The sequence below is a fragment of the Sebastes umbrosus genome, chromosome 8 (assembly GCF_015220745.1).
Source record: "Sebastes umbrosus isolate fSebUmb1 chromosome 8, fSebUmb1.pri, whole genome shotgun sequence".
NCBI classification, from domain to species: domain Eukaryota; kingdom Metazoa; phylum Chordata; class Actinopteri; order Perciformes; family Sebastidae; genus Sebastes; species Sebastes umbrosus.
Window position 1 is genome coordinate 2939310 of NC_051276.1, and position 27687 is coordinate 2966996.

Sequence of the window (27687 nt, forward strand, 5' to 3'; positions counted from 1 at the left end):
ATTTCATTCTGTCCCATCACAATCTCAGCCAGTCAAAATGAGCAGAGACACTTGCAATATATTGTATATTAACAGCTGTACATCTGTACAACAGTGAGTCAAATACAGTTTTCACATTCACAGCACGTGTTGGAAAGTACCTGAACGACGGCAGTGTCCGGTGTGTCCTCTGATGGGCCCCTGGACATGGTTCTCTTAGTCTTAGCTCGGGACGCTTCCTTGGGTTTCTCCATCACCCAGGAAGCTGATGCCTTGATGTTGTGGTCATGTGCTGGCCTGTGTGTTGTAGCAGTCACAGCTCAGCATAAAAATAATAATATTAATTATAATACAGTGTAAATCTAGGTTTGCATTTTCACTCACCCAAATGGAACTTCATTTGACAACTTGATAATATTTCATAAATTTCATTCCAAATGATGAAGGGATGTGTGTTAGTGCTGTAGCCACACTGTGTGAGCAGAGTTTAGTGGTTCGGGTTAAACCTTGAATTACTGCACAATAGTCATTTAGAAGTATTATTTCTAGTAAATTAAACAGTTAAAACAAACTCATGAAACGTTTCTGTTTTAAGGACCTCTTTAAGCATTGTAGGGGTCTCTTGACACCATGTTACATTGTGTTGTTACATTCTATTCCATCTATCCAGGTCATGGGATATCTATAATGCTTAGTCAAGAGGATTTGTAGTAGATTTCTGAAGGATGTTTCAGCTCTCATCCAAAAAGCTTCTTTAGTTCGACTGGCCGGTGGGGAGTATCCCGGCATTTCCTGGAATAACCATCACTCAACAAAGAAGGGGGTCAAGGACACCACTTCAGCTGTTTCCAAAGCTGTCCTGACATTCCTTCCCAGGTCGTCTAAAGGCCCCGACACACCAAGCCGACGGTCAGCCTTCGGACAGTTTGGGGCTGTCGTTGAGTGTCTGTCGGCCTAGTTTTTAAAAGTGTGTTCAAATGCAACTTGTCGGTAGGGTGACCAAGTGTCCCACTTCACGGAGACTGCACAGCATTTTTATCCCTTGTCCCACGTCCCACATATTGAGACGATGTCTTATAAATCAACATATAAATCGGGTCAGTGTCCCATGCGCGCTCGCGTGTGGCCACGCTGTTCCAACACAAACTACACGGAAGCATCAAAACCGCAAAGTTATATCTAATGAAGCCCGTCTTGCAAAACAGTGTCAACTCTTCCTGTTTCAGCCTCCCGACCGCGGTCAGAAGACAAAGGGGAGACCATAGCTTTGCAGTGTGTTCCAATCCACGTACTTCCTGAAGTACACTTCAATCTAGTGCACTGTGTGCACTCTGTACTTACTTGAGTAGTGCGTGAATTTCAACGGGGTAGGGTCGTCTCAAATCGAACACTCTGCGGCGCACTTACCGGAAATGACGATTGCAATATTTGACCGTGGCTCGCTACCCGCCAAAATATCTTCTTCTTCTTCTGGGTTTTACGGCAGCTGGCATCCTTTGTGTTGCACTGCTGCCTCCTTCAGTTTTTACCCGTCCACTACCCGCTATAATATCTGCCTGCTTTGTTGATCCAGAATACACAGAAAATTAAATCAGATGAGTAGACGAGAGACGTTATAACTTACATCTATAAGGTACGTTGTTCAGCACCGCAAAAGCTCCTGTATCATCTGCCGCCATTTTCACATTTGAATAGTGGTCGTGGTCCCGCCCCTTCCGCTACGTAGCCAAGATGGCGACAATTGAGTGTGAAAAGTGTCCAGCGTTCCACACTCAACGTTTTGACCGTTTTGAGTACAACATTCGGGTACTCCGAGTGCACTGCATTTTGCCATACTTCACAGTGTGAACGCACTTATGCACTCAAAATAGTAAGTGTAAGTATGGAAGTACACGGATTGGAACACACTGTTGGTCTCCAGGGCCGGAGTCGATGCTGCTCTGCTCCTCTGCCTGCCCTCTTGCCTTCACTCATACACCGCGCTCTTTCTCACTCACTCCACCTCCCACGTGCATGGGCGCACACTACACACTGCAGACGACGGGAGTCTGAAGCGGGACAACACAGTATCAGCATCGATTCATGGAGAGACCTTCGTCTGGTCAGCTAACATTACTGCCAAGCAGCTGAAATATAGAGTGGTATTGTGCTTTTAGCTGACGTGTGTCGCCTCACTGTTTTGAGCGATGCTCGTTCATGTCTATGTAGAGCGAGCACAAGCGCGAGCAACAGGACGCTGACTTTCGTTGACTTAACGGCCACAGGTGTCACTGTTAACAAGCAATTTCTGATTCTTACAAACAGTCCCTTTAAGTTAGATAGACATTATATCAAAATTGTAGACTAACTCTCAGCCTTGGTAACATGTCCCACATAGTCCCACACAAACATACTCTTTGTCCCACATTTGGTTTGTTGGGATCTGGTCACCCTACTTGTCGACCAAGACAAAGGCGACGTGAGGCGACGCAAGTCAGCCTTCATCGCCGCTAGTTCATTAATATCGGCTTGGTGTGTCTGGGCCTTAAAATTGCCGTACTGATGTGGTAAACCTGACCTTAGCTTTTAGTCTTGGTGTATTAAACCGAGTCTTAGTCTTAGTCCCAGATTTACTGCAGCTTTTGCACCAGTTTTTCAGGTACAGATTTGAGGCATTGTGCCCCCAAAGACATGTGCTGTATTTATCAAACAGACACCAACCAGCTGGAGCAACAGTCGTGTGTCATTTGTGTGAGTGTCTGCAGGATGCGTCTCTCTCTCTCATATGCTCTATACTGAAGGTCGAGACCTGCTAACAGAGGTTGATTATGTATTCTGCTGGATTTACTGAGGTCACATAATTTGTGCGTTTGCTTTTCCGGGGGATTTACAATAGCTACAAGCAAGGATGTGGTGGAGACAGGAATAAATCATAGAACTATATACCACATAACGACTAAGCTTTTCTTGCTTTTGTTACATTGAAGTGAAAGTTTGGCTGCATTTACCTCAGTACTAACATCCATCTCAGCACCCTTTCCACCTGCTCCACTCTCAGGTGCTGGACCTGCGGACCCCCCTTTTCTGAGTTTGGTGATCTGCAGAACTCCACCTATTGAGCTCTCCTTCATTCACACAGTGAGTCTGGAGGGTAGCACTGGGATCAGTCCAGCGGCTGACTGGGTAGGCTAATAACCTGCTGCTCTCTCACCAGTCACTGAATAAACGCAGATCGCAACTGCAAATGCAATGAAAACCTCAGCACACATTTACACAGCATCATTCTCTTAGAAAATCTGGCCCCAAGGTCTTTTGCCTACCATACACTAGGAGACTTTGAAAAGACTTTTAAAAGACTGAAGTCTGACACCCTCTCACATCTAAAGACCATGTGTCTTAAGTCAGTTTTTTGTCACAGACTATAATATTTTACAAAGACTAGGGGTCTTGCAGGATCACTATCTAAAAGACTAGATTCCTTTTGAGATGATGTCACATCCTGCTCCTGGTGGAAATTTACAAGAACAAAAACTGTTGAGAAAGAAGTGGACAGACGTTGCTGCAACCCTTGAAATCCCCGGTGAGTATGCTCTAGCTAGCTAGCTAGCTGGCTGGCGAGGGGCTACTTGCAAGCAAACTAGGAGAACGTTTGCTATTAGGGATGCACCGATACCGATACCAGTATCGGGTCTGATACTGTGCTCATGTACTCGTACTCGCAAAACGGCTCCAATACAACGGCACCGATACCACTTTACGGCAGAGTGACGTTAACCTCTCGTCAGCATCTTTTGGGTCCTCACGCTCCACCTCCCCGACGGTGCGGGCGAGACGGGCCGGTGGTGCGCCCGACCCCGCTGGGCCGGGATCCCACCTCAGCGGCACACGCCGGTCTTCACTTTCATTGCGCCACAGGGTTTTGTTTGCACCCTCTGACTCAAGCGTGCATTAGACTCCGTGGTCCGTGTTTCAAGAAGGGTTGCCGACAATGCCGCAGACCCCTGGTGCCTTTTACGTGGGCCACGGCACGATGCGGTTTGGGTGCACTGAGGACAGTCCGCCCCGGTAAACAGTCGCACCGGGAGCAGGGAGCCCCGTCACGGTGCGTTGAGGTCCGGGCGGGGAACGCTGTAAAGCTGCGGCCGCGAGCCACCTTCGCCCTGAGCCTTTCCAAGCCGACCTAGAGCCAGTCGTGGCGCACCGCCTCGTATGCGGGACTCCCCAGCCTGTGTGTTGCTCACACCCTCCAGCTGGCTGTTAACGAGGGTCTTTTGGCACAGAGAAGTACTCGTATCGGTATTCGGTATCGGCGAGTACCCAAATGTAAGTACTTGTACTCGGTCTGAAAAAAAGTGGTATCGGTGCATCCCTATTTGCTATTAACCTACGAACTAACTGTACGTTTCAGCGGATGTTTCAATTATATAAATCAACACACACACATGTATATATGAGAAAAAGACAGAGAGTGAGTAGGCTAATAGCAAATATTCCAGTAGCTAACGTTAGCTTGTAAGTAGCCCCGTTAAGGACCGTGGTTAGCTAGCTAGCTATAGCATACTCACCAGGGATTTGGAGAGCTGCAGCTTTTTTTCCGTCTCCACTCCATCGTGGTAGAAATGGGCGGACCTGTCAAAGAGGCACTCTTGTTCACTCCACAACTCCAGAAGTTTCTCCATGTTTACTTTCTACCCCGTTTGCTGCTTCCCGTTTGGTGCTGTAGAGAGCGCACCTATTGGTTGTTGACAATGTTCGCGTCATTGAACTTAGGATCATATTAAACCCGTTTGATTTTATCGTCAAGGCGAGAAAAACACTGACTTAGGACAGCTTGGACTGAGTTTTAATACCACCTGACACTAAACAATCGAGATCATGGGAAATCTCATGACTTTATTCCGACATTGGAAATATATCTGCGACAGTGAAATCGCTTGAAAAGTCGTTTGGTGTAAGGTAGGCATAAGTCTTTAGTTTTTTCTAGGGTAAGTCAGGACTTCATTTTTTTTGCCTGGGGACAGTAAACTACACCTAAACCCTTCTGTAACTTGATGTTGTAAAGTTACACTTGGCTTTTACTCTGGATGTAGTTTGCAGTCTTGATGTGATAGTTCCTGAAGCGTTGAACTTACAGCGTGCCTCCATTGTTGAGGGAGTTGGAGCTAGGTCTGGTCTGTGGCTGGGACTTGGCATGGGATTTGGGCTGGGGCTGAAGCATGCTGGGAGGCTCCACACTGTTTAACATCATAGGCAGATCTTTCTCCTGCATGTGAGTCAGAGGCAGCAATGGCTTAAACAGAGCCCCGAGCTTGCACTGTGGAGGAGAGACGTATGGCAACATGCTGAAGACATTCAGAGGCAGCAGGCAGAATATTGTTGCACCCAGGTCAGACCGCAGGGTCTCAGTGCCGCTCAGATGTGGAGACTTGGGCCAAAATATTCATTTCTCGCAGTCATGCTTGCATGTGGTACATCTGTGTGTATCTGTGTGAGTGTTTGTGTGTGCCGAAACAGACATGCACCTGTAAAGTAGATGTGCAAGGTTGCAAATAACCACCAGCCAGCGGCCAAATGCAGATTCATCTTTGGCTGTGGCTGCTAAGTGTGCCTTTAATAACCAATTACTGGGTTGCTTTTATGCTGAAAACATTAAATTGGCAAAGCTGTTGATGGATTTTGTAATCCACAGCTGAATGGCTTGTGGACACAAAAGCATCTTCTTTGCATGTGTGTATGCATGCAGGCATACAGTCAAAGTGTGTATCGGTGTGTGCAAGCATAATTTATGTGGGCGCATGCATACAGGTTTGCTGTAGTACATCCAATGTGTGTGTGCTTCAGTGCATGTGTAATGTGTGTGTGTGTGTATGGGTGTGCAGTGTGCAGGCTGCAGTGTGGTGTGGATGTTGTACCTGGGAGCCCGACCCGCCCTGTTGCTGCTGCAGCTGCAGCCTCCTCGCTCGATTCTGCTTATAGTAGTCGAAGATCATCAGAGCTGCATAAACCTTCCCTACCGTCAGTTCATTGTCTGAGGAGGTGAGGAGAGGAGAAAATGATATGAGGTAGGTGTATGGTACAGGAAAAGAGAGGAGAGGAGGAGGAGGAGGAGAGGAGAGGAGAGGAGAGGAGAGGAGAAGATGAGAAGACAACGGGAGAGGAGAGGAGAGGACAAGTATATTCTGCTGACTCATTCCTTCATCTCCTTTTACCTGCTTGTCTCTCTAATGGTTTACTTTAGAGGAAAGGAGCCTCTTACAGTGAGTCATTTCATTCATTCAGTTAGTAATTAAAATAGATTTCTAGGTTAAACAAAACAGAACTGATTGGACATATCATTCTGTTTAGTTTGGTGGTGGACACTTCTTACCAAAAGGTGGAAGCAAAAGCAAAGCCCACAACTGCATAGTAAGTCTTGTCTCTTGCATGCAGTACTGACACACTAACACGCATATAGTCACCTTGGTCAGTATTTATCGGACCGCTAACAGTAGAAATCCTTCACTTTTACTTCTGCTCACAATCTCAAGAATAAAAGCTATTTATCAAATTTCTTGCAACTTAAAAGTGCTCTTTGCTCGTACTGTACTGTGGTCATGTTGAGCTACACTCTGCATTTGATTTGAACATTGGTTAGCTGTTACACAACCTTGCATTTATCAGGAGTGCAAATAACAAGAATAAAGCTGGCAATCATTTTGTTTGCAGTCACTTTTCCATGCATCTGCAAGGTCTGAATTTTCGACATGGTGCTAAACTCTCCTTATTGTATGATTTCTCTGATGCACCTCATCTGTAAGCAATCGTGATGGCAATCATTTGAAAGTAAATGCAAAAAAAAAATGTCAGTGTCAATGACTCTGACAGATGGTGAAGAGGTGGCTGAATAGGGCAACTCCAAAGCACGTGAATAGCATAAAAGCAGCCATAATACCTCATTATGTACTACCACCGTCTCCTTAATGTGGCCCAGGACACATTCGCGTACACACTGCTAAAAGACTGTGGCCATATGCGTCCCAGACCACCTTTGAATGTGGTCTGAGCGATCGGATCTCAATGCGTCCTCAATGTGTCTTGAGTGCGTTCACACCTGTACTAAGAGCTGTATACTTGTGATCGGATCACCCAGGACGCATGTTAATGCCAGGTCTGAACAGGGCCTCTGTGAAACTTCCCTGAATAAATAAACAACAGTATTTCTAGTGAACACACTGTGCCCCCACAGATATCATTTTGTGTTATCCTACATAGAGGTCGACAGATTAATCGTTCGGCCGATTAATCGGGCCGATTTTTTGTCATTTTTTCATAACCGGCATCAGCCGATGCCTGAGCACATTAAGCCGATTAGCAAACAGGCACATCTGCAGGCAGCCCAGTGTTGTTGTTGCTGTGGAACACGTGTGACACCGCCCCTTGTGTCAATCAAATTGCCATTCTACCGGCAGACCTCAGTAGATGTAGCCCAGTGGGCTCACCTCTGCAAGAGTGCGTGAGAAGAACAACGTTGTAACTGGGAGAAACCGGTAAGGCTTAAATTCTTCTCTTTCGAAGCCCTATATATATTTAATTGGTTAGATATGAAATGTTACTTTTAGAGAGAAAATACTTTGGAACTGTATTGATAGCGAGACTCCAACCAGCTACCTTACAGGTATGGATGGGTACCGAAACACGGTAACAGGCTCGGGAGCTAAATTATTAAAGACCGTACTGTTGATAAGCTCCAACGTTATCAATTCTGTGTTTGGTAACGGAGAATTTCTCTCCGTCGGTAACGTTATCCGTGTGCGGGGCGGAGCAGCTCTCATACACGCTGCTGCAGCGCCGTGTTCAGACACACACAGCTTCTGCTCTTAGTAACTATGGTGGAGAAAACCAAACTTCAGAAGCGTGATTTCACTTTATTAGAGTTGATGCTGACAATGCTTATCATAAGTGCAAGGTTTGCGTGTGAGGGCGGAAACACGAGCAATTTGTCGACACATTTAGCAAAAAGTTCACTTCCTCATTAAACGTGTCTACGGTGGGTCCTACATAGCCTCGATGACGTCACCTCTAGTGGCCTGTGTGTAATCCGCAGCATAGCAGATATGAGCAGCGGGCTGTGCAATACCAGTGAACAAAGTTATTATTATTTTTTTGTGATCACTTAGATTATGACCATATAGCTTGTAACAGTGTCTGTCAACAAACAGAAATAAAAACCTGCTTTAGGACAGGTTTGGAAAGGTGCTTAAAGGGTTTTGAGCCCTTTACTATTACTACTATTAACCATCATGCACTAAATAAAATAGAAGTGCACTGCAGTGCAGACACAGAATGCAGATTGGAGAGACAGACCATAAGGGTTGTTCAAAATGTTTACTTAAGTTAAGAAATTTCTGTGTATCATTTGTTATTATTAAGCCGTTATATTTTATCAGATGGAGGTAAAAAAGAAATCGGCATTGGCAACGGCCATAAAAAACCCATATCGGTCGACCTCTAATTCAACATTATAAAGAACTTCTCTTTGGGAGTGTGGTGACCCCCGCCGGGTTGACAGGTTGGTCATCAGAGCCTTCTGGTAACACCTGGGCTTGGTGTTCCCACTCTATAAAATCTCTCTCTCTCCCTGCAGCCACCCCTCTGGTTATGTGGCAGCGTTAGGTCCTCCTTCCTTTATTTGATGCAGTTTACAACATTCACACACTTTAAGGTGCTTCTGATGACCTATAAAATTGTAAATGGGCACGCCCCCTTCCTACTTTACTGATCTCCTTAAACAGTATACTCCAATCAGGACTCTCCGCTCTCAGAATACAGATGCCGTTAGGAGCACCAGAGGACACCGGAGGACATGATTTTTTTTCCAGGTTACCTGTTTCATGTCACGATATAGCGACAGCTATACAGCGTTTTATAAATATAACTTTTTTTAATAATATTTGCTCCAATCTCGCCTACTTCAGCTTTAAGAGTCAAGTTGTGACAAGGAGATAATAAAACCAGACAGTTCAAAATGTAGAAAATGGTGAAATGCTTACGTTTATGTGGCGTCACCAATAGATCCATGGTCTTTTGAGAGAGGCTGGGCCACACTGTGGACAACTCCTTCTTTAACTCAGCGTCAGATAATCGCTGGGCTACCATGCCTGGAAATCCACAGAGACACTTTTTACCTCTTTTATAAAATCACATAGATCAACCCGCCAGTCACGGCACAGTCTACAGTGTTCAATTTAAATGACAGGAAAAGTGACAGAAACATCTTTCAACTGGTTTATCTAGATTTACGACACAAAGCAGGCAAAGCAGTAAATGAGTTGTCCCTGAGGCGAGGCGCAATGAGAAATCCTCATTAAAAGTATAGATAGAGGCAGTGAAGCCAGCAGCCCAGCACAATACAAAGCCCTCTAATGAGTACAAATGGAATTCCAGCTCTGAGAACAATAAATAGCAGCCGGCTATCCGTCACTCTGGCCGGGACCGGCTGGCTCCTAAAGGGGCCGTTTTACACAACATAACAGTGAGGTGAGTTTTGGAGTTTGACGACATCATTTCAACACATTTGTAATTGATTTGACATTCATTTGCTTCAGTTCATCAGTTATTTGGTAACATTTTAAATGCATGGCAAAAACTGGCCTTATTTGTTAAAGCTGCAATTTCTAACAACCCGTCTAAACCTTTGACACATTTTTCAGTTTTCCATATGTTGTCAGTCAAATGGATGGCATTATAAATGAGGCATTTCTGGCTGAAGTTTGGTCAGGGAAGCATCACCTTAGTTTTTCTGTGCTTGTTGTAAGCCTACATTTTCTCTTACAGTACATGAAACCAGATTTCAATCTTAATGTTGCAGATTATAAACCCATTAAAAGCATACATCATATATAATTAGGGCTGTCAAAGTTAACGCAATAATAAAGGGTTAATGCAAATTTGTTTTAACGCCACTGATTTCTTTAACACATTAATACAACTCGCGATTTTTAGGTTGTAGCGGGCTCAGTTTTAAAGCCAGAGTGAAGATTTTGATATCGTATGAAGGTAGAAAACCTGAGGAATTCATTGGGATCTAGCTTTTCGTTCAGGAGGCTAAATAATCCTCCAAAAGTGTGCTAAATTTTGGCGAGGAAAAACTGGCACGGCGATTTTCAAAGGGGTCTCTTGATCTCTGACCTCAAGATATGTGAATGAAAATTGGTTCTATGGGTACCTGGTACCAGTACCTGTGAGGGTTTCTGGACAATATTTGTCATTGTTTTGTGTTGTTAATTGATTTCCAATAATAAATATGTACATACTTTTGCATAAAGCAGCATATTTGCCCTCTTCCATGTTGCTAAGAATATTAAATACTTGACAAATCTCCCTAATAATGTGTTTTTTGAACATTACAGCATGTAAACATGTTCTAGTAGAAACACAAAATACAAGTATGAACCTGAAAATGAGCATGATATGGGACCTTTAACTTTGACAGCCCTAAATAATGCCATTAACATTATTCATAGGTTGTCTTTTCTTGGGATGGAAAACCAGAGAGAAGGTCATCACATTAGTCAATTGTAGTCATTTTTATTCTCTTCCATTCTAAAGTTGTGTGGTGTGTTTGTCTGACCTGAGGCCAGTTTGATCTCCAGGGCAGTGCGAATCAGGGCCATCAGGGTGGAGGTGAAATGGACGCTGTTGTCATCAGCGATGGGCATGTTCATTTTGACGAGGCGCTGAGGAGAGGAGACGAGTGGTGACAGAGAGACTTTAGATCACTGAGTGACAGCAAACAGCCCCACCACAACATACAATCCACCCAGAGAAATCAATCTGTGTGCTGCTGTGATCCGATGCTCTCCACGGATACACTCTCTTAGCATCAAGTACCTTAAAGGTGCTCCGCTAAATTTTGTTGAATATGTGCGTTTGGCCGTGTTGATAAAATCTTACTGAGAGTCAGTTCAGCACACAAAAAGCCTTCTCTACAAGTACGTACAGAGGAGACAAACTAGACATTCACATTCACTGCTATTGGCTACAGTATGCACTACGCTGCAAGTCAAAGTGCACTGGTGCAAGACTGACATTGACTGAAAAAAAGGTGAGAGTAGGCATGTAACGCATAACCATGAAGGTGCCTCGACAGTCGCAGGAGCTCGACTCTGTGGTTGCCATCCTAGCAATCATCAACTTGCAGTTGAAGGGGGGTTGAGTATGCTCTACATGTGCAGTGGCAGCTAGCAATAAAGAGTGTCCATTCCACCAAGCTTGGGCAGTCTTAGCAGGAAGACTTGGTTCATATAGAACTAATGGCGCCATTGGATGCATACAGAATGCTGTGGGATTGTTGTTGTAAGAGTTGAGCTCCCCTGAACACAAAAAGCATTCACCTACATGTGCTATCAGTGGCAGTGCAGAAAGTAAGAAAGACCAGGGTCAGAATGAGACAGGGATGGAGAGCTGAGGGGCAAACACACACACACACACACACACACACACGTACATATGGTCACACATTCACCTACACATGCATACAGACACACACACCATCACAGGCTGCACAGTTAAAAAGACAGCATTAGAGACATAGAAAGTTAAGAAGACAAGTACAGTAGCTGTTTTTAGACAGAATGCTTGTCTAAACTTTCAGAGTGAATGAGATCTTATATTTGACTTAAAGGTCCCATATTGTAAAAAGTGAGATTTTCATGTATTTTATATTATAAAGCAGGTTCAAGTATTATATAAATACTGTTAAACTATCAAAATGCTCAATATACGGAGAAATACACACAGCCCGTATTCAGAAATTGTGCGTATGAAACAAGCCGTTTGGATTTCTGTCCATTTGTGATGTCACAAATATACAATATTTAGACCATTACACGGTTTTAAACGTAAATATTCTAAATGGGTCCCAGTTTACTTCCTGTTGCAGTGCATGTAAATAACATCAGCTGACAGCGACTCCTCTGGTTGCTAAAAAGAAGTCTGATTGTATAGAAGTCTTTGAGAAAATGAGCCTACTTCTCTCTTGATTTATTCCCTCAGTAAACATTGTAAACATGAGTTTATAGTCTCAATCACTAGTTTAAAGTCTTCTTCAATACAGCATGATGTTCATTTAGTAAATTATGGTCAATTAGAGTAAAATAGACCATAAATCAGGGGATGCTTTAGGGCGGGGCTACCTTGTGATTGACAAATCGCTACCACAGCATTGTCCGGTCTGGGAGTTGTCCGTGTTTCCGTCTTAAAACTTTAACCCTTTCACAGTGTGTTTTCACCTCATGAAAGTTAATTGTAACATTTTGGTTGCCTAAAAAAGTGTCTTATTCAGTGCTCGGTTGTACTTAGCTCCACTCTATAGGTCACTTCTTTTTCTCTTTTATCTCAATCAATATTTAGCCCGAAATAAATAAATAGATACATAAAATAAAAAATAAAAATTACATTGACATATTTTTGGCAATGCTGTGCAGCACGAACATTCTAGCACACACACACACACACACACACACACACACACACACACACACACAGAAATATTTCCAACAGTGGATAGACTGAGATGAGATGAGAGAAAGAATGAGAGGGAATGGGCAGCAAAGACAGAACCACAAAGTGAGAAGCACACAGAGAAAATATTACTCCCACAGAAAAGCAACAGAAGCTTCACATACACACACCAACCAGCACGCACACACACACACACACACTGCTCCACAAAATAAAACCCCAACTAGGGCATTTCATTCAAAGGAAATAATAATAATAATAAATATGATAGTATAATAATGACACAAGGGAGCAAATTTCCTCCATAAACATAGTATAATATGCTAATTAACATGACTTTAAGTATTCTTAGTTAAGCTCTATGTTATTATCGTTAGTGATGGGTATTAGCCCACACAAAGAAACAGTAAAGACAGTAAAGATGGGGTATAGGGGCTTACACCAAAAATATCAGAGCGCTAGCAAAACAAAGTGAAGAAACGAGGGAACACTGCAGAGCACAGACATTGGCTTGAGTTCACGCCAATGGGAGAAAGATTGTCGAGCACAGGAAAGAAGGTGGAGGAAGAGGAGGGGTCTACCTTGTAGGCGACTCTTGGCGGACATTTCTTTCCCAAACCTAAGGGTGGGGACATGTGGAGCAGCATCTGATACATATCGAGGTACTTGATACGGCCACTTCACAGGGTAGGAAATAAAAAAAAAACAGAACGCAAACAGAGAAGGATGGGGAGTTAGAGAAGGAGGAGAGGAACAAAGGGAAAAAAAACAAGAGAATAATGGAAAGGAAAAACAGAAATCTGTTGTTAATAGATTTCCTAGAGTGAGATGTGAGGTGGATGTCATCCTCGGCCTCTGTGTCGGGGCACGGGGATGCATCGCTGTGGAGCTCAGGATCCCTGACAGGAAACATGGAATGGTAAAGAGTGAGCTTGGTGGGAGAGGGGAGGAGGGGGGAGAGAAGAAGGGAGGATGGGTTGACCCAACACACAGAATGCTGATGGGAGGGAAGAGAAATGACAGCATTGTAACGGGGATGTCTGCCTCGGCATGCTAGCAGACATCCCGCTGGTACTTCAACCAGGGTGCACGGAGACAAAGGTTTCAACGCCAGCCTGAGCTTTGGTTTGGGGCATAGCCTGGCTTCATATCACGTTCTTCAGAAGGCTTTTGATCTAATTCATATTTTTTTAAAGATCTGAATGTCAAGCCAAGTCAAGTCAAGTCAATTGTCATTTCTATAGCCCAATATCTTTACGATCTGTACAGCCTACAACTGCCTTGATCCTTAGACCCTCCAATGTCGTGATCAACACTTTTAGGGGTTTAAACTGACGGAAATGGGAAGTAAAACATGTCTGCTGTCTAAATATTACAGACAGGAGAGAGTAAGCATGGCAGGTGGCATGTTGGACAATGCTGTGGCTTTGAAAGCTTTGTTTCCACTCCGGCATCATCAACCAAAGCCAGTCAGTTTGGAGGGGCGGGTGCTAGTGTAAAGGCGATTTCATTGGTGCACAGCCATTCAGTTAAGTCTTTTGGCATAGAGGTACACAAAGCACCCTAGTGACGGAAATGTCTGGTAATTGCAAACCTTGTATGCTACCCTATTAGGGCAGTTCTTCCCTAAGCCAAGGGGGGGTGAGATAACGCGTAACAAATTGTACATATCCTTATAGGAAATCCGTCCGCTGTGGAAAAGAACAAGCACATAAATAAACATTCAAGACAGCTTAAAATAAAACAATGATCATCAGTGGGCTGACTGCATACAACAAGGTACGTGCATGGCGCCTCAATTAGTCACCTTAATCACAAACGGGGAAGAGAGGAGTAAATTAGGGTATCTGTTTCCCCCCACTTTACTTTGTATGCTACTCTCTGGGGCCCAGAGGGAGGCGTGAACATACCATGCAGCCGGGTCGTACTCGGCCCAAACCCGGATGAACTCATCGAGGTGATGAGGCCCCAGGATGGAGGAGTCTCTGGTTAGGTACTCAAAGTTATCCATTATGACAGCCACAAACAGGTTCAGCATCTGGAACACAGACGTTAGGTCGAGTGAGCCGGTGTTTTGGTCTGGTCGCAGCTAAATTTAAAACAATCATTTTCTCATTTACATACTATCATGGCTACGGAGAACTAAACCTGACAAAATCAAAAATAAATCAATAAATATATGACTCGACTGAAGACTCAACCTCGGGGAGGAGATTGACAGTGGGTCTGCTAAACAGTTCGGCTTAAGACAGTTGGTCTGCACATGTGTACCGGTACGAGGCAGCAGTGGGGGGACGGAGAGCCCCCTCATTTGCATAACGAGGCAGACATGCATGAAGAAATGTAAAAAGAAATGTAAAAAGAAATCAGAATACAGAAAAAAATAAGTTTGGTGAAATGCAAAGAGAAATTTTGCATACAAAAAAAATACATACATTTAAAAATAAATATAAAATAAATTAAAAATATACCAAAAATAAATAAATATATGCAAAAATTAATAAATAAATACATTTTAAAATTAATATACAAATATATACACACATACATATGGGTGCTTTTTGTGTGAATAAGTGACATCTATTGAAACCCAGTGTTGCATTTTTGCAACATTGAAAAAAAAAATTATTATTATATGTATTATATATATTTTTTTAATTATGAAGGTTTCCTATACGGCATGTCAAAAACGTAACTGGAAAGTGGTATGTCTTACAGTATTACTATTTTCCTGCCCAAAAACATTGCTATGATACAGTTTAAAGTCAGGGGTGTTGGGATATGTAGTGTTTGTCTGCATTCAGTCAGGATTAGGTACCAGGATATCGCGTTCATGAGAATGGGTCAGACAGGTAGTCAGACGGATGGTCGGACAACCCGAAAACATAATGCCTCCGGGCCACGGGGGGTCGCCGGTGCAAAGGCATAAAAAGTAAACTTGAAAAGAATTAAGAAAAACAATTTCTTTGGCCACTGTACTTGGTTTATAGAATATAAAATGGTGGACATATACTGTACAATTTGTCAAATTACATTTATTTAAACTCTTACGAAATAACATGAATCTGAGCTTTGTGGCAAGGCCAATGTGTCACATCTGACATACTAAATCAGGCCGACGGTTAGAGTGGCTACATTTAGGTGTGTTTAGTACTAACCAGGAAGGAGCAGAGGAAGATAAAGGAGACAAAGTAGAAGTAGGCAAAATCACTGCCACACTCTTTCCCTTGGGACCCCGATCGCTCGTCACAGGTTCGGTGACTCAAACACGATAACATGATCTCGTGCCAGGCCTCGCCAGTTGCGCTCCTGATGCACGTCAAAACACAGACAAGGAGAGAGAAACAGAGAAGCTTTGATTGAAGAGACAAAAAGGGCTTAAAGTTCAGCTTCAACAACATTAAACAGGCACGGTTGTATTCTGTTCTGTGAAATGATAGTTAGAAGTCAGATAATGTTGTCTCAACAGAAGTTGAATTGAAAATGTGTAAAGTGTGCTTGAAGCTAAATTGACCGGGTTGGCAAACCTTGCTTTATATTGTATTAACAATGTATTACTACAAGTCTCTTGTACATTCATGATTAAATAAGCAACAATGTTAAAGTTAAAAAAACAAAACATTCTTAGGTATTATTTATTAGAGTTTAACACAAAAAAGACGGAGCTAATCTTCATCAGTATGTGTGGGTGTGGTTTCACATTCACATTTGAATGACAGCAGCATGGCAATATATGCAACCACCCACCAGCTAACAAAAGATTTTGAAATAAAGTTGCTTAATTCTGATTAGTGCTCAGAAGAACACCTTCTTCCGACAGAGCCCGCCCACTTCAAATCAGTAGGAAGAGCACAGACAAAAACACAACAATCTCTCCTGTGAAATAACTCAAACTTGCAGGCAGAATATTGTGTCTTCATGTAGGAGGACCTCACGGCTAACAGTAAGAAGCTGATTGAGAAAATAGTTTTTTGGGTCCTTTAATGCTTTACTGATGAAACTAAAATCAAAATAATGTCAGAATGAATCTGAAACTAATTCATGGTGTTGGGCTATGGGTCTCAAATCACTGCCAAATCTGCAGTGTCTTTTTGTATTTGTATTTGTAGAATGGTATCAGTGGATAGCTCTTGAACTTCCTGAATTGTGTCGGCAGCTTCAACGAGAGCATGTACACGTTTTCTTTTTGATAATGCTTACGCCCGGGACACACAGGGAACGCCAGGAGCGCGTGGCGTGGAGGCTGCATGATTCACGCATCAAGTGTTCACACCAGCTGCGTTTCAGCTGCATGTCTTCTGCTGCAGCTGCTGCTTTTAATCGACAATTAAAACTCAGTACTATATTCATTCATGGAGCTCTCCAAGTCACTGCATGTTCTAGAACACTGTCCGGCACATATTTCAGAATAAAAGCCTTGTGTTAACAAATGAAGGAATTCTGTCCACAGAAAAAATGCTTGAGGGCTTTTATTTCAAAATGAAAGCAGGAAGTGTTGATTTAAAAATAAGTATTTACTTTTTTTCATCTCCGTAATATGTTCTACAGATGTGTAGACATCGAAACTGTAGTAATGTAACTGATATGATGTTAATATACAGTCAATAGATCATTTTCACTGTCTGTTGTTGCTGTGAAAAAGCGGCACGCGTCAAAAATAGGCGAGACCTCTATTCTCGAGAACAGACGCAGCTGAGACGCGCGCGTGATGTGCGTGAGACACATGTCTCACGCGGGCAGTGTGGCTGCTCTAACCTGTTAACACGTACGCCGAAATAAAAAACAACAGGCAACGCAGCTGCCACACGCTCCTGACGTTCCTGGTGTGGATGAGGCTTTATGGTTAAGGCTGGCTCAGGCTGCCTTTGACCAGCCCCTAGTTATGCTTCTATAGGCCTAGCGGGACTTCCTATGACACACTGAGCTCCTCTCTCCTTCTCTCCCTCTCCATCTGTCTTCATTCAGCTCCCATTCATGCATGTGACTAACTTGGCTTCTCTTTGTGCTTTCTCGTCTTGCAGGTATCCGTGGATCGGGGTTACACCTGTTGCGCCTGCTGCCGTTGGCCCTGCTTGACACCCACTGCTACTATCATTATCATCAGTCATATTTCTATTATTATTACTGCTCTCATTATACTGTATGTATCATTTCTGTCATATGGATTGACTATATTGTAATTGTATTATGCTGTTTATTCTGTACATATGACATCTATTGCACTTCTGTCCATCCTGGGAGAGGGATCCCTCCTATTTTTGCCCCTCCCTTTGGAGGTTTTCCGGGCAGGAGGCCCCTGGGAACACGCTGGAGAGATTATATGTATATCTCGTCTGACCTGGGAACGCCTCGGGGTCCCCCAGGAAGAGCTGGAAAAAGTTGCTGAGGAGAGGGGTGTCTGGAATTCCCTGCTAAGCCTGTTAAGTTATATATATATATATATATATATATATATATATGTTGTATTTATAAAGTTTTTTATACCTGAACAGAAGCATGAGAGCTTGGAGGAAAGTGCGGAAGTTGTTGTGGTGATTGATCTCTGTGTCCTCATTCATCTCAATGTTGCCAAACACCTACAGCAGAGACAGAGTGAGGGGAAATGGTTTATGTTTTTCACGTTCAGGCCACAACATTTCAGTAGTGAACCACTATATGAATATCATTGCCTGTGTGACCACAGCATCACCCACCTGCATCCCAATGATGGCATAAATGAAGAACAGCATAGCAATCAGAAGGCAAACATAAGGAAGGGCCTAAAGGACAGAAAACAGGAAACCAAAACACATTCACTTATTAATATCCACTCTGAATTATTCCAGCCAGGATGTTTGAGTTCGGTAGAAGAGGAAGACAAACAAACCACAGAAGTCAGATCGTATACAGTAGAACATTCAGACTTGCATGATGTCAACAATAAACATGGCGACACTCAAGGAGATGACTATATTGTTAATCCTGACATCACGGCGCCATCGTAGACGACATGTAAGGCCCCTAAATTAAGCATGGCGTGACAATGGCGAGTATTGCTCCTACCGTTGTGTGCGTATTGCATCTTGCGGACGTGATTTCTGAAGGTGGAGATACATAAAATCCAACACCCAAAACGATCCGATTTGTGGGCGGTGCTTGGTTTTGTTTTCAACATGGCTGTCGGGTCACAAACTTTCACATTTTACAGCTAAATAGTACACTAAAATAGGCAGTAACATACAGCGCTGCCTAGTTTGACAGTGTGATCATAGTTTTACGAGCCTGGCGTGTTAAAATAAAGCTTTGAAACCAATTGTATTTGCTTGTGAATACTTATGAGACACCATACCATTTTGCCCCAAAAGACTTTCCCATAGACTTACATTGAGGTAAATCAACTTCCACTTATACTAGTATATAGTATGGGGCCTTTATTGTAGCCCAACTATTTGCAAATGTGTGTGGCAGGGGTGATTCTAGGATCAGACCTTCAGAGAATGTGACATGTGTAAGGCAAGGCAAGGCAAGGCAGCTTTATTTGTATAGCACATTTCAACAACAGGGCAATTCAAAGTGCTTTACAGAAACATTCAAGAACATTGCGACAAAATGCAAAAGAACATTAAGAAATAATTAAAACAGTTATAAAAACATAAAAACATTAAAACATTAAAGATTAGAAAATAAAAACAAGCTAAAAATAAAAGCTAGGATAGAAGCTAAAATTGCATAAAACTCAAAAGAGTAAAAGTTATAGTGCAGTGTCAGAATGAAAGGCACCCGCAAACAGGAAAGTTTTAAGCTTTGTTTTAAAAGAAGTGAGAGTTGGAGCGGTCCTGCAGGTTTCTGGGAGCTTGTTCCAGATATTTGGTGTACAGCCAAGGTTGTAGGACACATATCAAGTGAGGGGATAGGGGGTCCTCCCCCCAGGACATTTTGAGTGTCAAACACTTAATTTTCTGCATTCTGGTGAATTTTTTCTTTTCTGCATCAAGCAATGGTGAAATTGTCTTTATTTATGTAAAGGAAAACACTAAATTCAGGTGCCAGGTGACAATTCAAAATATACTGGAATATAATGCAGTAAGGCTCTCAGGCGTTCTGCATTGCTATCAAATATTTATTATCCTGTAGATAAACTTTTTTCAGTTAATGTTTTCCTACTATAATCTATATCTATAGTAATAATGGCCAATTTGACCTAAAGTTCTCCGTCAGAACATTCAGCAATTTTATCTGCTAACGTTTCAACTTACTTGTGTTTTGCCACTGCACTATGATGACATTCACTACCTACTTATTCTCCTTTGGTTTTATTGGTGGACTACCAACGTTAAAGGTGCATGCCGCCACCCAGTATTTTGCTCCAAGAGCTGGAAATACAGACAAGTCATCAGTTACAACTCAGCAGGCCTCTCAATTGGTTTCTTGTCTTTTCGTCTGGACCGCAGAGGACCAGCCCTACAAAGTCTGTCACTGAGTGACTGAGTGAGTGTTGGAGTTTCCTCATTGGCCGTTGCTCTTTCAAAATGAAAAGGCGGGAACAGTCCCTTGTTTACATTTTCAGGGTGGAGGGGGGGGGCGTTTCAGTGGTTCAACTCACCAGCGTGAGTGCTCTTCTATCGGCAAAAGCAGGAGAAGCAGTCACCCAGTGCATGGTGGGAGTGTTGCGGTGAGTTGGAGAGGGTCAGTATGTGCATAAAGTTGAAAAATTTCAACCAGCGCAACGCGTCCGGCTCACGAAACTTAAGCCAAACTGTAATCTAGTTCTAAAATGTGAAACAAGACTCAGCAGTGGCATAGCTTATTTCTTGCTTAAAATGTTTTCAGAAGCAGATTTTGGTGGATTGTTTAGACGGAATAACTGAAAGTTTACGAGCAGGCCGCCGTGTTGTTTCCTGTTTCCTGAGCAGAAAACCAGGGACCAATCAGGTGCATTCCATGATCGGGTTCGTCATCGCTTGAACGGCCAGTTGAGTGGAGCAGCGCGTCTCCTAGCGTCCTCGCCGGACCTGGTGGACATGTACCGCTGGATTTAACATTATAGACATGACCACTGACTATACTATTTGTACGTTCAGCCTTGTTACATGTGACTTTTGCTGATAATGTGTGTGTGTGAGCACCTTGAAGGACTGAACGAAGGTCCACAGCAGGATGCGGATGGTGTAGCCCTGTCTCAGCAGCTTGATGAGCCGAGCGGCTCTGAACAGCCTCAGGAAGCTCAGGTTCAGCAGCCTGTTCTGTTAGACACAGACGGGACATCATATAACTCACTGATAAACACCTTTATCAGGGCAGGATTATTTTAAAAGTCACTTCAGCTGGTTACAAAATATCATGATGGTGTCAAAACAGTCCGACAAGTCTCATCTACCGGAAAGCGCTGGCTCTTCCTTACACTTGTGAATTTTGACACAACAACACGGTAAAACAGTCTCAAAAGGATCCACAGGAATCTGTTGAGATTCACAAATACATTTCCATTTTAAAATGCTAAATTGACAATTCCCAAATGAATGTAAGGTTTGTGAATGTTATTAAGCCATGCAAATGGGGATGTTGTGGTAAAAATATGATGTATTTGTGCAACTGTTGTGGTTATTTACCAATGATGACATACGAGTTGTGAATTAGAGGCACAGATACAGATAGAGATTTACATATATAAGTCACTCAACATTTATTTGTGCATTGTGTCAACTTGTATCAAGTTGCATCATGGGAAGTGTAGCTCCCACGGCACTTTTATACAGTGTAAAAAGCTTGACCCACATGTGACTCAGTGTTTCCGGCTCTAGTCACACATGACAGGACAGAGACATTATGTTGGTGTAATAAACTGGGAAGAAAAGTTTGGAAACTTGTGTTTGGTGGATTATTTCTCTGTTGTTACAATGCTAATGGTCATTGTATTTTACATGGTTGGAAAGCCTGTTTATTTACCTTCACAATGATGCCCAACTTGTAAGGATCATGCATTTGTGGGATGAGCAGCACAGCTGATTATGTGGGTAGCGCCCAAGAAAAATTTGCCAAAATGCTCTGCCAATGGTAAACAGTGTATTCTCCTGCTGGTATTGACTCGTTTTGAGTTGTTTGGTGGATGATTAAACTCTCTATCAGTAACAAGGAACAAACATGACATATTGGCAATTTGACACTTTATTCATTTAATACACCGTCAGGAGCCTCAGTAGCGGTGGAAGATCCATACGCAGCCACAACAGCCTGGCACCTCCTCCTCATGCTGGTCACCAACCTGGTGACAAGTTGCTGTGGGATGGTGTTCCATTCCTCAACCAGGATTCGTTGCAGGTCAGTCAGCGTGGTTGTGTGTTCCCTCAACGATGTCACAGGCAAAACAAGGCTTGTCATCATTGAAGGCCATCTCAATGCAGTGAGATATTGGGATAAGATTCTGCAGCCAGTGGCGATCCCATATCTCCACAATCTGGGACCTAACTTCATCCTCCAAGAAACAACGCTCACCCCCACAGAGCCAGGGTTATCACAGACTACCTCCACAATGTGGGAGTAGAGAGAATGGAACGGCCTGCCAAGAGTCCAGACCTCAACCCAATTCAACACTTGTGGGATCAGCTTGGGCGTGCTGTACGTGTTAACGAGATCAACACAACCACGCTGGCTGATCTGCAACAAATCCTGGTTGAGGAATGGAACGCCATCCCACAGCAACGTGTGACCAGGCTTCTTATATACAGTGTATGCTTCAGACGTGTAATATTGCCACATTTACTATATGTAACAAGATACATGTCTGAGAGGGATTAGAGTCATGATATCTTGGTCTTTTGGACATTCTTCTTTTAGTGCGTCTCTCATAAGTTCCCCAACTTTACAGTATGGAAGGGCAACACTAACTTGCTGGAGTACTCTTTTAACTCACATTCAAAGACCATAACATTTTATATATTAAAGGGGACATATCATGCTCATTTTCGGATTCATACTTGTATTTTGGGTCCGTCTGAAATTCTCCGTCTTAGCGCCTGTCTCTTTAAGCCACCCTCCCGATAAAAGCCCGGTCGGCTCTGATTGGTTTGTGAGAAAAACCTGGCACACCTTTGCAAAGGTAGTTCTCAAGCCGTGGGCGGTATATTATAATGAGCCTGCATGTGACATAGGAAGGGAAGCCAAATCTGATTGGCTTGTTGAATCACATGTTTTCTGATCTAGACAGTTCACAAAGAACTGACTGGGTTTGTCTTATTTCAAAGTTTGTGGGTTGGAAGACACTCCTGATACCCAAATGTATGAGCACAATAGGGTTGGGCAGTTGGACGAATAGATCGGCTATGGTTTTAGAGCCATTTTTTTTGGGTGATGATTGTCCGAATAATGAGAACTGCTCATCCGCTGCTCAGCGGGCAGAGAGAGAGAGAGACAGAAGGGGTACATCTAACTTGAGAGTTGAGACCCAACCAGAATTGCCGATTGTTGTAAAGACTAACCAAGACGATTTTAGTGAGTTTTCTTTTGTCTGTCGAGTTTGAATGAAGCGTGTATTACGATGCTCCCCCCTCTAGAACAGCTGATCGTCCAGCTGAAACTACCACGCCTGTGTGAATATATCTGCAATTGCCGGTTGCTGTGCTGACGATGGCCGGTTGGAAAATGTTAACGTATCACCCAACGCTAGTGAACAAGCACTGACAGAGGGAGTTTTTCATGATATGTCCCCTTTAAATAAAATAGTAGGTAAGATAAGAGCAGAGAATGGCAACAGGAAGTCACTCACCGTAGTCTAGTGATGTTTGGGACCAGGGCATGGCAACACCGGTGACGACAATCAACAAGATGGAAATGTAGAGAGATAGAGAGACAGAAGGAGACAGAGAGAGAGAGAGAGAGAGAGAAAGCAGAGGAAGATGAGGAGAGAGGACGGAGAGGCAAGAGAACAGGAACAGTCATATTGCACAACATAAACTGATACAGCTCAACAAATACACACATGTAAATCAGTCAAAAGCTACTTCACAATACAAACATGTATAATGTGCACAGACAGGAAGTGTCTGGAGTGAATAAAGAAACAAGACAGAAAGCATAGCAGAGTATTGCTCCAGTGTAAAGCACACATTAAAGATTACTCTCTCTGAGGTGGATTCAAAGAAGCTGTCCATCCTCAGCCCTCTATGATAAATCCATCCTGTCAACATAAAACTGGCTCCCTTCTCTCTTAGTCTAAAGCTGTCTGGACCGCTGCCATGTGATTGTCTTTGCTGATGTGGCTGGACAGCTTGTTTGCACAAAGCTTGCTGTGCAGGCTGTCCCTGCCCCATTACCATGACAGCTGTGTTGTATGGGTACAATGCATTCAGCCTTGTTGATGTGAGGGTGGGGTGGGTGGGGACAGGTGCTCTTACATTGATTTCAGTCACCAGGATGTCAGTGATACTGCCCAACACTGTGACAAAGTCAAACACGTTCCAGGCGTCCTTTAAGTAGTTCTGAGAAACAACAGTTGAAAATCATTAGCTGTTATTTATCATTTGGGATATTTAACGTAGTTTCATAAATGTTACCCACCAATGGGCCAAAAGCAATGATCTTGAGGATACACTCCAGAGAGAAGAGAGTGGTGAAGACGATGTTGAGGTTCTTCAACATCGCTTCATAGAAGTCTGGAGCTTTATAGAACTGAAAGACAAGGGGCAAAGTTTTCCTCGCTGGCATGTGGGTGTAACACTGTTAAAGGAAACATTTTGTGAAATAAAGCTGATTGATAAGATCAATACCACTCTCATACAGTATGTGAAGCTATAGCAAGCAACTGGTTGACTAAGCTTAAAGCTGAGGGAGGCAATGTATTTTTAGTGTTATTAGGCAAAAATTCCATAATAACTTCTCAGCATATTGTGATTCAAGTGGTACCCCCCCCGGGTAGGCAGCTTTCTGGAAATGCCAGAATTTGAAAATACAGCTCTCATCCTGCGGCTCCGTGATTTGAGGCTCTATCGAGCTACAACATAGGCAAAGCGTTTCAGAGATGGAGAGAAAATGCGGCTAATAGTCTGGCCTTCTGCTGGCCGTAGCCGTCATTGCTGCGCCGCAGCTGTGAGCGCCGTTCTCGTATACATCCATGGCGAGCTCACGCAGAAGGCGGAGAGCAAAATGATGCTTTCCCCGACATGCTGCCGTAGCTACCGTAGCAGTGAGGCTAGCTCACAGCGCTACCTGCGGCATAAGCAGAAGGCTAAACTTTTAGCAACATTTTCTCTCCATCTCCGAAACGCTTCGCCGATATTGTCGGAGTCTCTTTTTGATGAGTCCGTCTTCCGTTTTTGGGGTTTCTCTGCAGTGTAGGCAGTTGTTGCCGATGCTGGAACAGAAACTTTTCCTGTAGGATGTTCCGAACCTGTGATTGGCCAAAGTCTCCCGCCACAGGCTAGATTTTCTAAAGTCTGAAAACAGAGTTGAGAGGAGGAGCAGAAGTCTAGTTTCCTCTGAGAACACTTGAATTACAATATGCTGAAAGGTTATTGTGAAATTGTTGCCCAATGATGACAAAAATATATTGCCTACCCCAGCTTTAACTCTCAGCCGTCATTACCACCCATGTATTAATTTGCTTTTACAATTTGTTATTTCTACAGGTGTTACCTTTGGACAGGGCCTGGCTCGCTTCAATCTTTTATGCTAAGCTAAGCTAACTGGCTGCTGGCGGTAGCTTCATATTTACTATACAGAAATGAGAGTGGTATTGATCTTAACATTGACATTCTGCAAGAAAGGGAATACATGTACTGTATGTCTCAAAAACTATTCTTTTCCTGAGCTAACGAATGCAGGACTGACTTCACGAGACAAGCCTAAAAACCTATATTAATAACATCCTCTTCGAAACTTCTTACCTTCATCATGAGTACCACAGTATTGAGAGCGATCATGATCATGATGGAGTACTCAAATGGAGGTGAGACCACCAACTTCCACATCCTGTACTGGAAGGACTGCGTGTTCTGGGGCATGTAGCGTGTCAGAGGTTTGGCGTTTATGGAAAAGTCAATACAAGCCCTCTGTAACACAGAAAGCACATTGAAAGGAACCGCTCTCAAACCTCAGTGCTGGATGAAAGGACACATTTGCTATTGATCATTAGAATCTGTACTGGTGTGAGCAGCTGACATGTAAAACTGACCACTTTGGACAAAAAGAGTTTTTAATAGCTGTGGATAACTGAACATACATTTTGGTCCCAGGTGCTCTTATGGTTTAAAAGCTGTGGATCATTGCTAAAGGGACCTTGTGTAGGATTTGGCAGCATCTAGTGGTGCGCTTGCAGATTCCCACCAACCCTCCGCTCACTCCGCCCTTTCTAAGACTGCGGTAGCGTGAGCAGCCGAGTGACTCCATTCACTTCACTCAGAGGCTATCCTTACCATAATAATACTAATTAGGGGCAAGGGAAGTCAGACGGCATCCGTTGGTGCCACAGTTGTGCACTCTGTCACGTTACCGCAGTTTCACAAGCGTGTTGGAGAACTACGGTGGCCTTCAGGTAACGTTAAAAACGCGATAGGCTCTCAACAGAGCCAGAGTTTGGTTTGTCCGTTCTGGGCTACTGTAGCAACATGGCAGACTCCGTGAAGAGGACCCACTCCCTATGTAGATATGAAGGGCTCATTCTAAGCTAACGAAGACACAACGATTCTCAGTTTCAGGTGATTATACAATAATGAAAACAGTTATGAATATATATTACCATTTCTGCTAATAGATCCCCTGAAGTGCTACACACTGTACCTTTAAGTATTAAATGCGCATGCAGCTATGAAAGCTTATAAGCCAAGAACAGACCAACAACAAGTATGTTTTCTTTAGTTTATAATTACCGGAAAATAACAATTGTTGTGTTTTCGTTATCGCAAACTGCAGGGACAAACTAATCACTGGCTTTAGATGGGGCCATTCGCATTTTCACGTCTTTGCGTCGGCCACCGTAGACACGGTTGGCAAGCGGGAACAGTGGTAGTTGGTTGCAATCTGCAACCTCACCGCTAGATGCCTCCAAATCCTACACAATGCACCTTTAAAGATCATTAAAACGTATTATTTAAGCTTAGCCAACCCACATATAGCTATATAATGAGCTGTGGTTCTGCACTAAAACCTGATGAAGTGGGTTATAGACCTTTTCATACTTGACATTCAAACAACATTCTAAATGAGCCCCTCTGTATTTCCTGTTGCAATGTTCGTTAATGCAGTAGCTGACAGGAAGTGAACTTGGACCAAAGATGTTGCCCTAGCAACAGAATAGCAATAAAAAAGTCTATACCATAGAAATAATATAGGAGTAGAACGGTCATTGAACTGTTTGTTGTGGAAATTTGACTAGTAAAAAAGAAAATGGCGATTCTTGTTAGTTGTCATGGTGACAACAGAACCCACGTCAATGGGGCTGTAAAATGTGGTCGCAGCTCGCCGCAGAAGAACAAAGGCAGCTCCTGGACACAGCTGGCTGGCTAGTTAGCTACGTAGCTTGTCCCCAGGCGGAGGGATCGTTTAGACCCGGCGCTGCCGCTGGCCACCAGCTCGCTGGCAAACGGCCCGTTGCCTCGCCGGCCACCGGCCCGCTGTTCGGCTCATTTTCCATAATCAGTGCAGCACCAAATCATGACGGAATCAGCTCAAGAACTAACCAGCCTGCTGCCTGCTAGCTATCTTGCAAATCCCATCATGCTTTACGAGCCGAACAAAGTTGTCACCCATCTGGAGATCGCAACGTGCTTTCCTCTGCTGTGACAAGAGTGTGTGGATGAAGACTAAGTTGTTCAATTTGACTCATTAACATTTTCTATGTGCATCGTTACGTTACTACTCCACTGCTCAATTAGTCGTCGTTACTGCAAAACCTCTCCTCAGTGAGTCCGCGACTTGCCGCAAGTTGGTTTAGTTTATACGGAAGTCAGCCGCTACAACGGTCACTATGGCAATGGTACACATAAGGATGGCTGCTCTGACCATCCTGCGCTGTTCATTTGAATGGGAATGTTGGTTTTACGCCTATATTCTATTTCTATGGTCTATACAATAACACCTACTCTCTCACTCACAGCACATTGGACATGTGCATACTGCTTTCAGACAGTTTTGTTTTCATCATTATTTTGCCTAGTGGCATAGAGGATGTCAATGGTCATGATTCCAGTAGTCAAATCAAACATGTTTGAGCCAACCTCAAAGGGCATGTCCATTGTTTTTTGTTTTATATCATTCTGT

General features: G+C 43.3%; 1 protein-coding gene across 5 annotated transcripts in view; it reads right to left on the reverse strand.

The window, feature by feature from the left end:
• The window catches only part of cacna1ba (calcium channel, voltage-dependent, N type, alpha 1B subunit, a), a 200718-nt gene that overhangs the window by 20583 nt on the left and 152448 nt on the right, over positions 1-27687 (reverse strand). For 3 of the 5 annotated variants that reach the window (XM_037776827.1, XM_037776828.1, XM_037776829.1), the window contains 15 exons: positions 25317-25481; positions 23992-24102; positions 23829-23912; positions 23201-23206; positions 20565-20681; positions 18153-18218; positions 17944-18035; positions 15618-15768; positions 14370-14497; positions 13041-13137; positions 10568-10673; positions 8988-9095; positions 5871-5986; positions 5091-5272; positions 141-276 (listed from right to left, as the gene is read on the reverse strand). In XM_037776827.1, coding sequence (XP_037632755.1) covers positions 141-276; positions 5091-5272; positions 5871-5986; positions 8988-9095; positions 10568-10673; positions 13041-13137; positions 14370-14497; positions 15618-15768; positions 17944-18035; positions 18153-18218; positions 20565-20681; positions 23201-23206; positions 23829-23912; positions 23992-24102; positions 25317-25481 — 1665 coding nt within the window. Of the gene's footprint in view, positions 1-140; positions 277-5090; positions 5273-5870; positions 5987-8987; positions 9096-10567; positions 10674-13040; positions 13138-14053; positions 14151-14369; positions 14498-15617; positions 15769-17943; positions 18036-18152; positions 18219-20564; positions 20682-23200; positions 23207-23828; positions 23913-23991; positions 24103-25316; positions 25482-27687 lie in introns of all 5 variants that reach the window. The other 2 variants (XM_037776831.1, XM_037776826.1) reach the window with 1 other exon arrangement.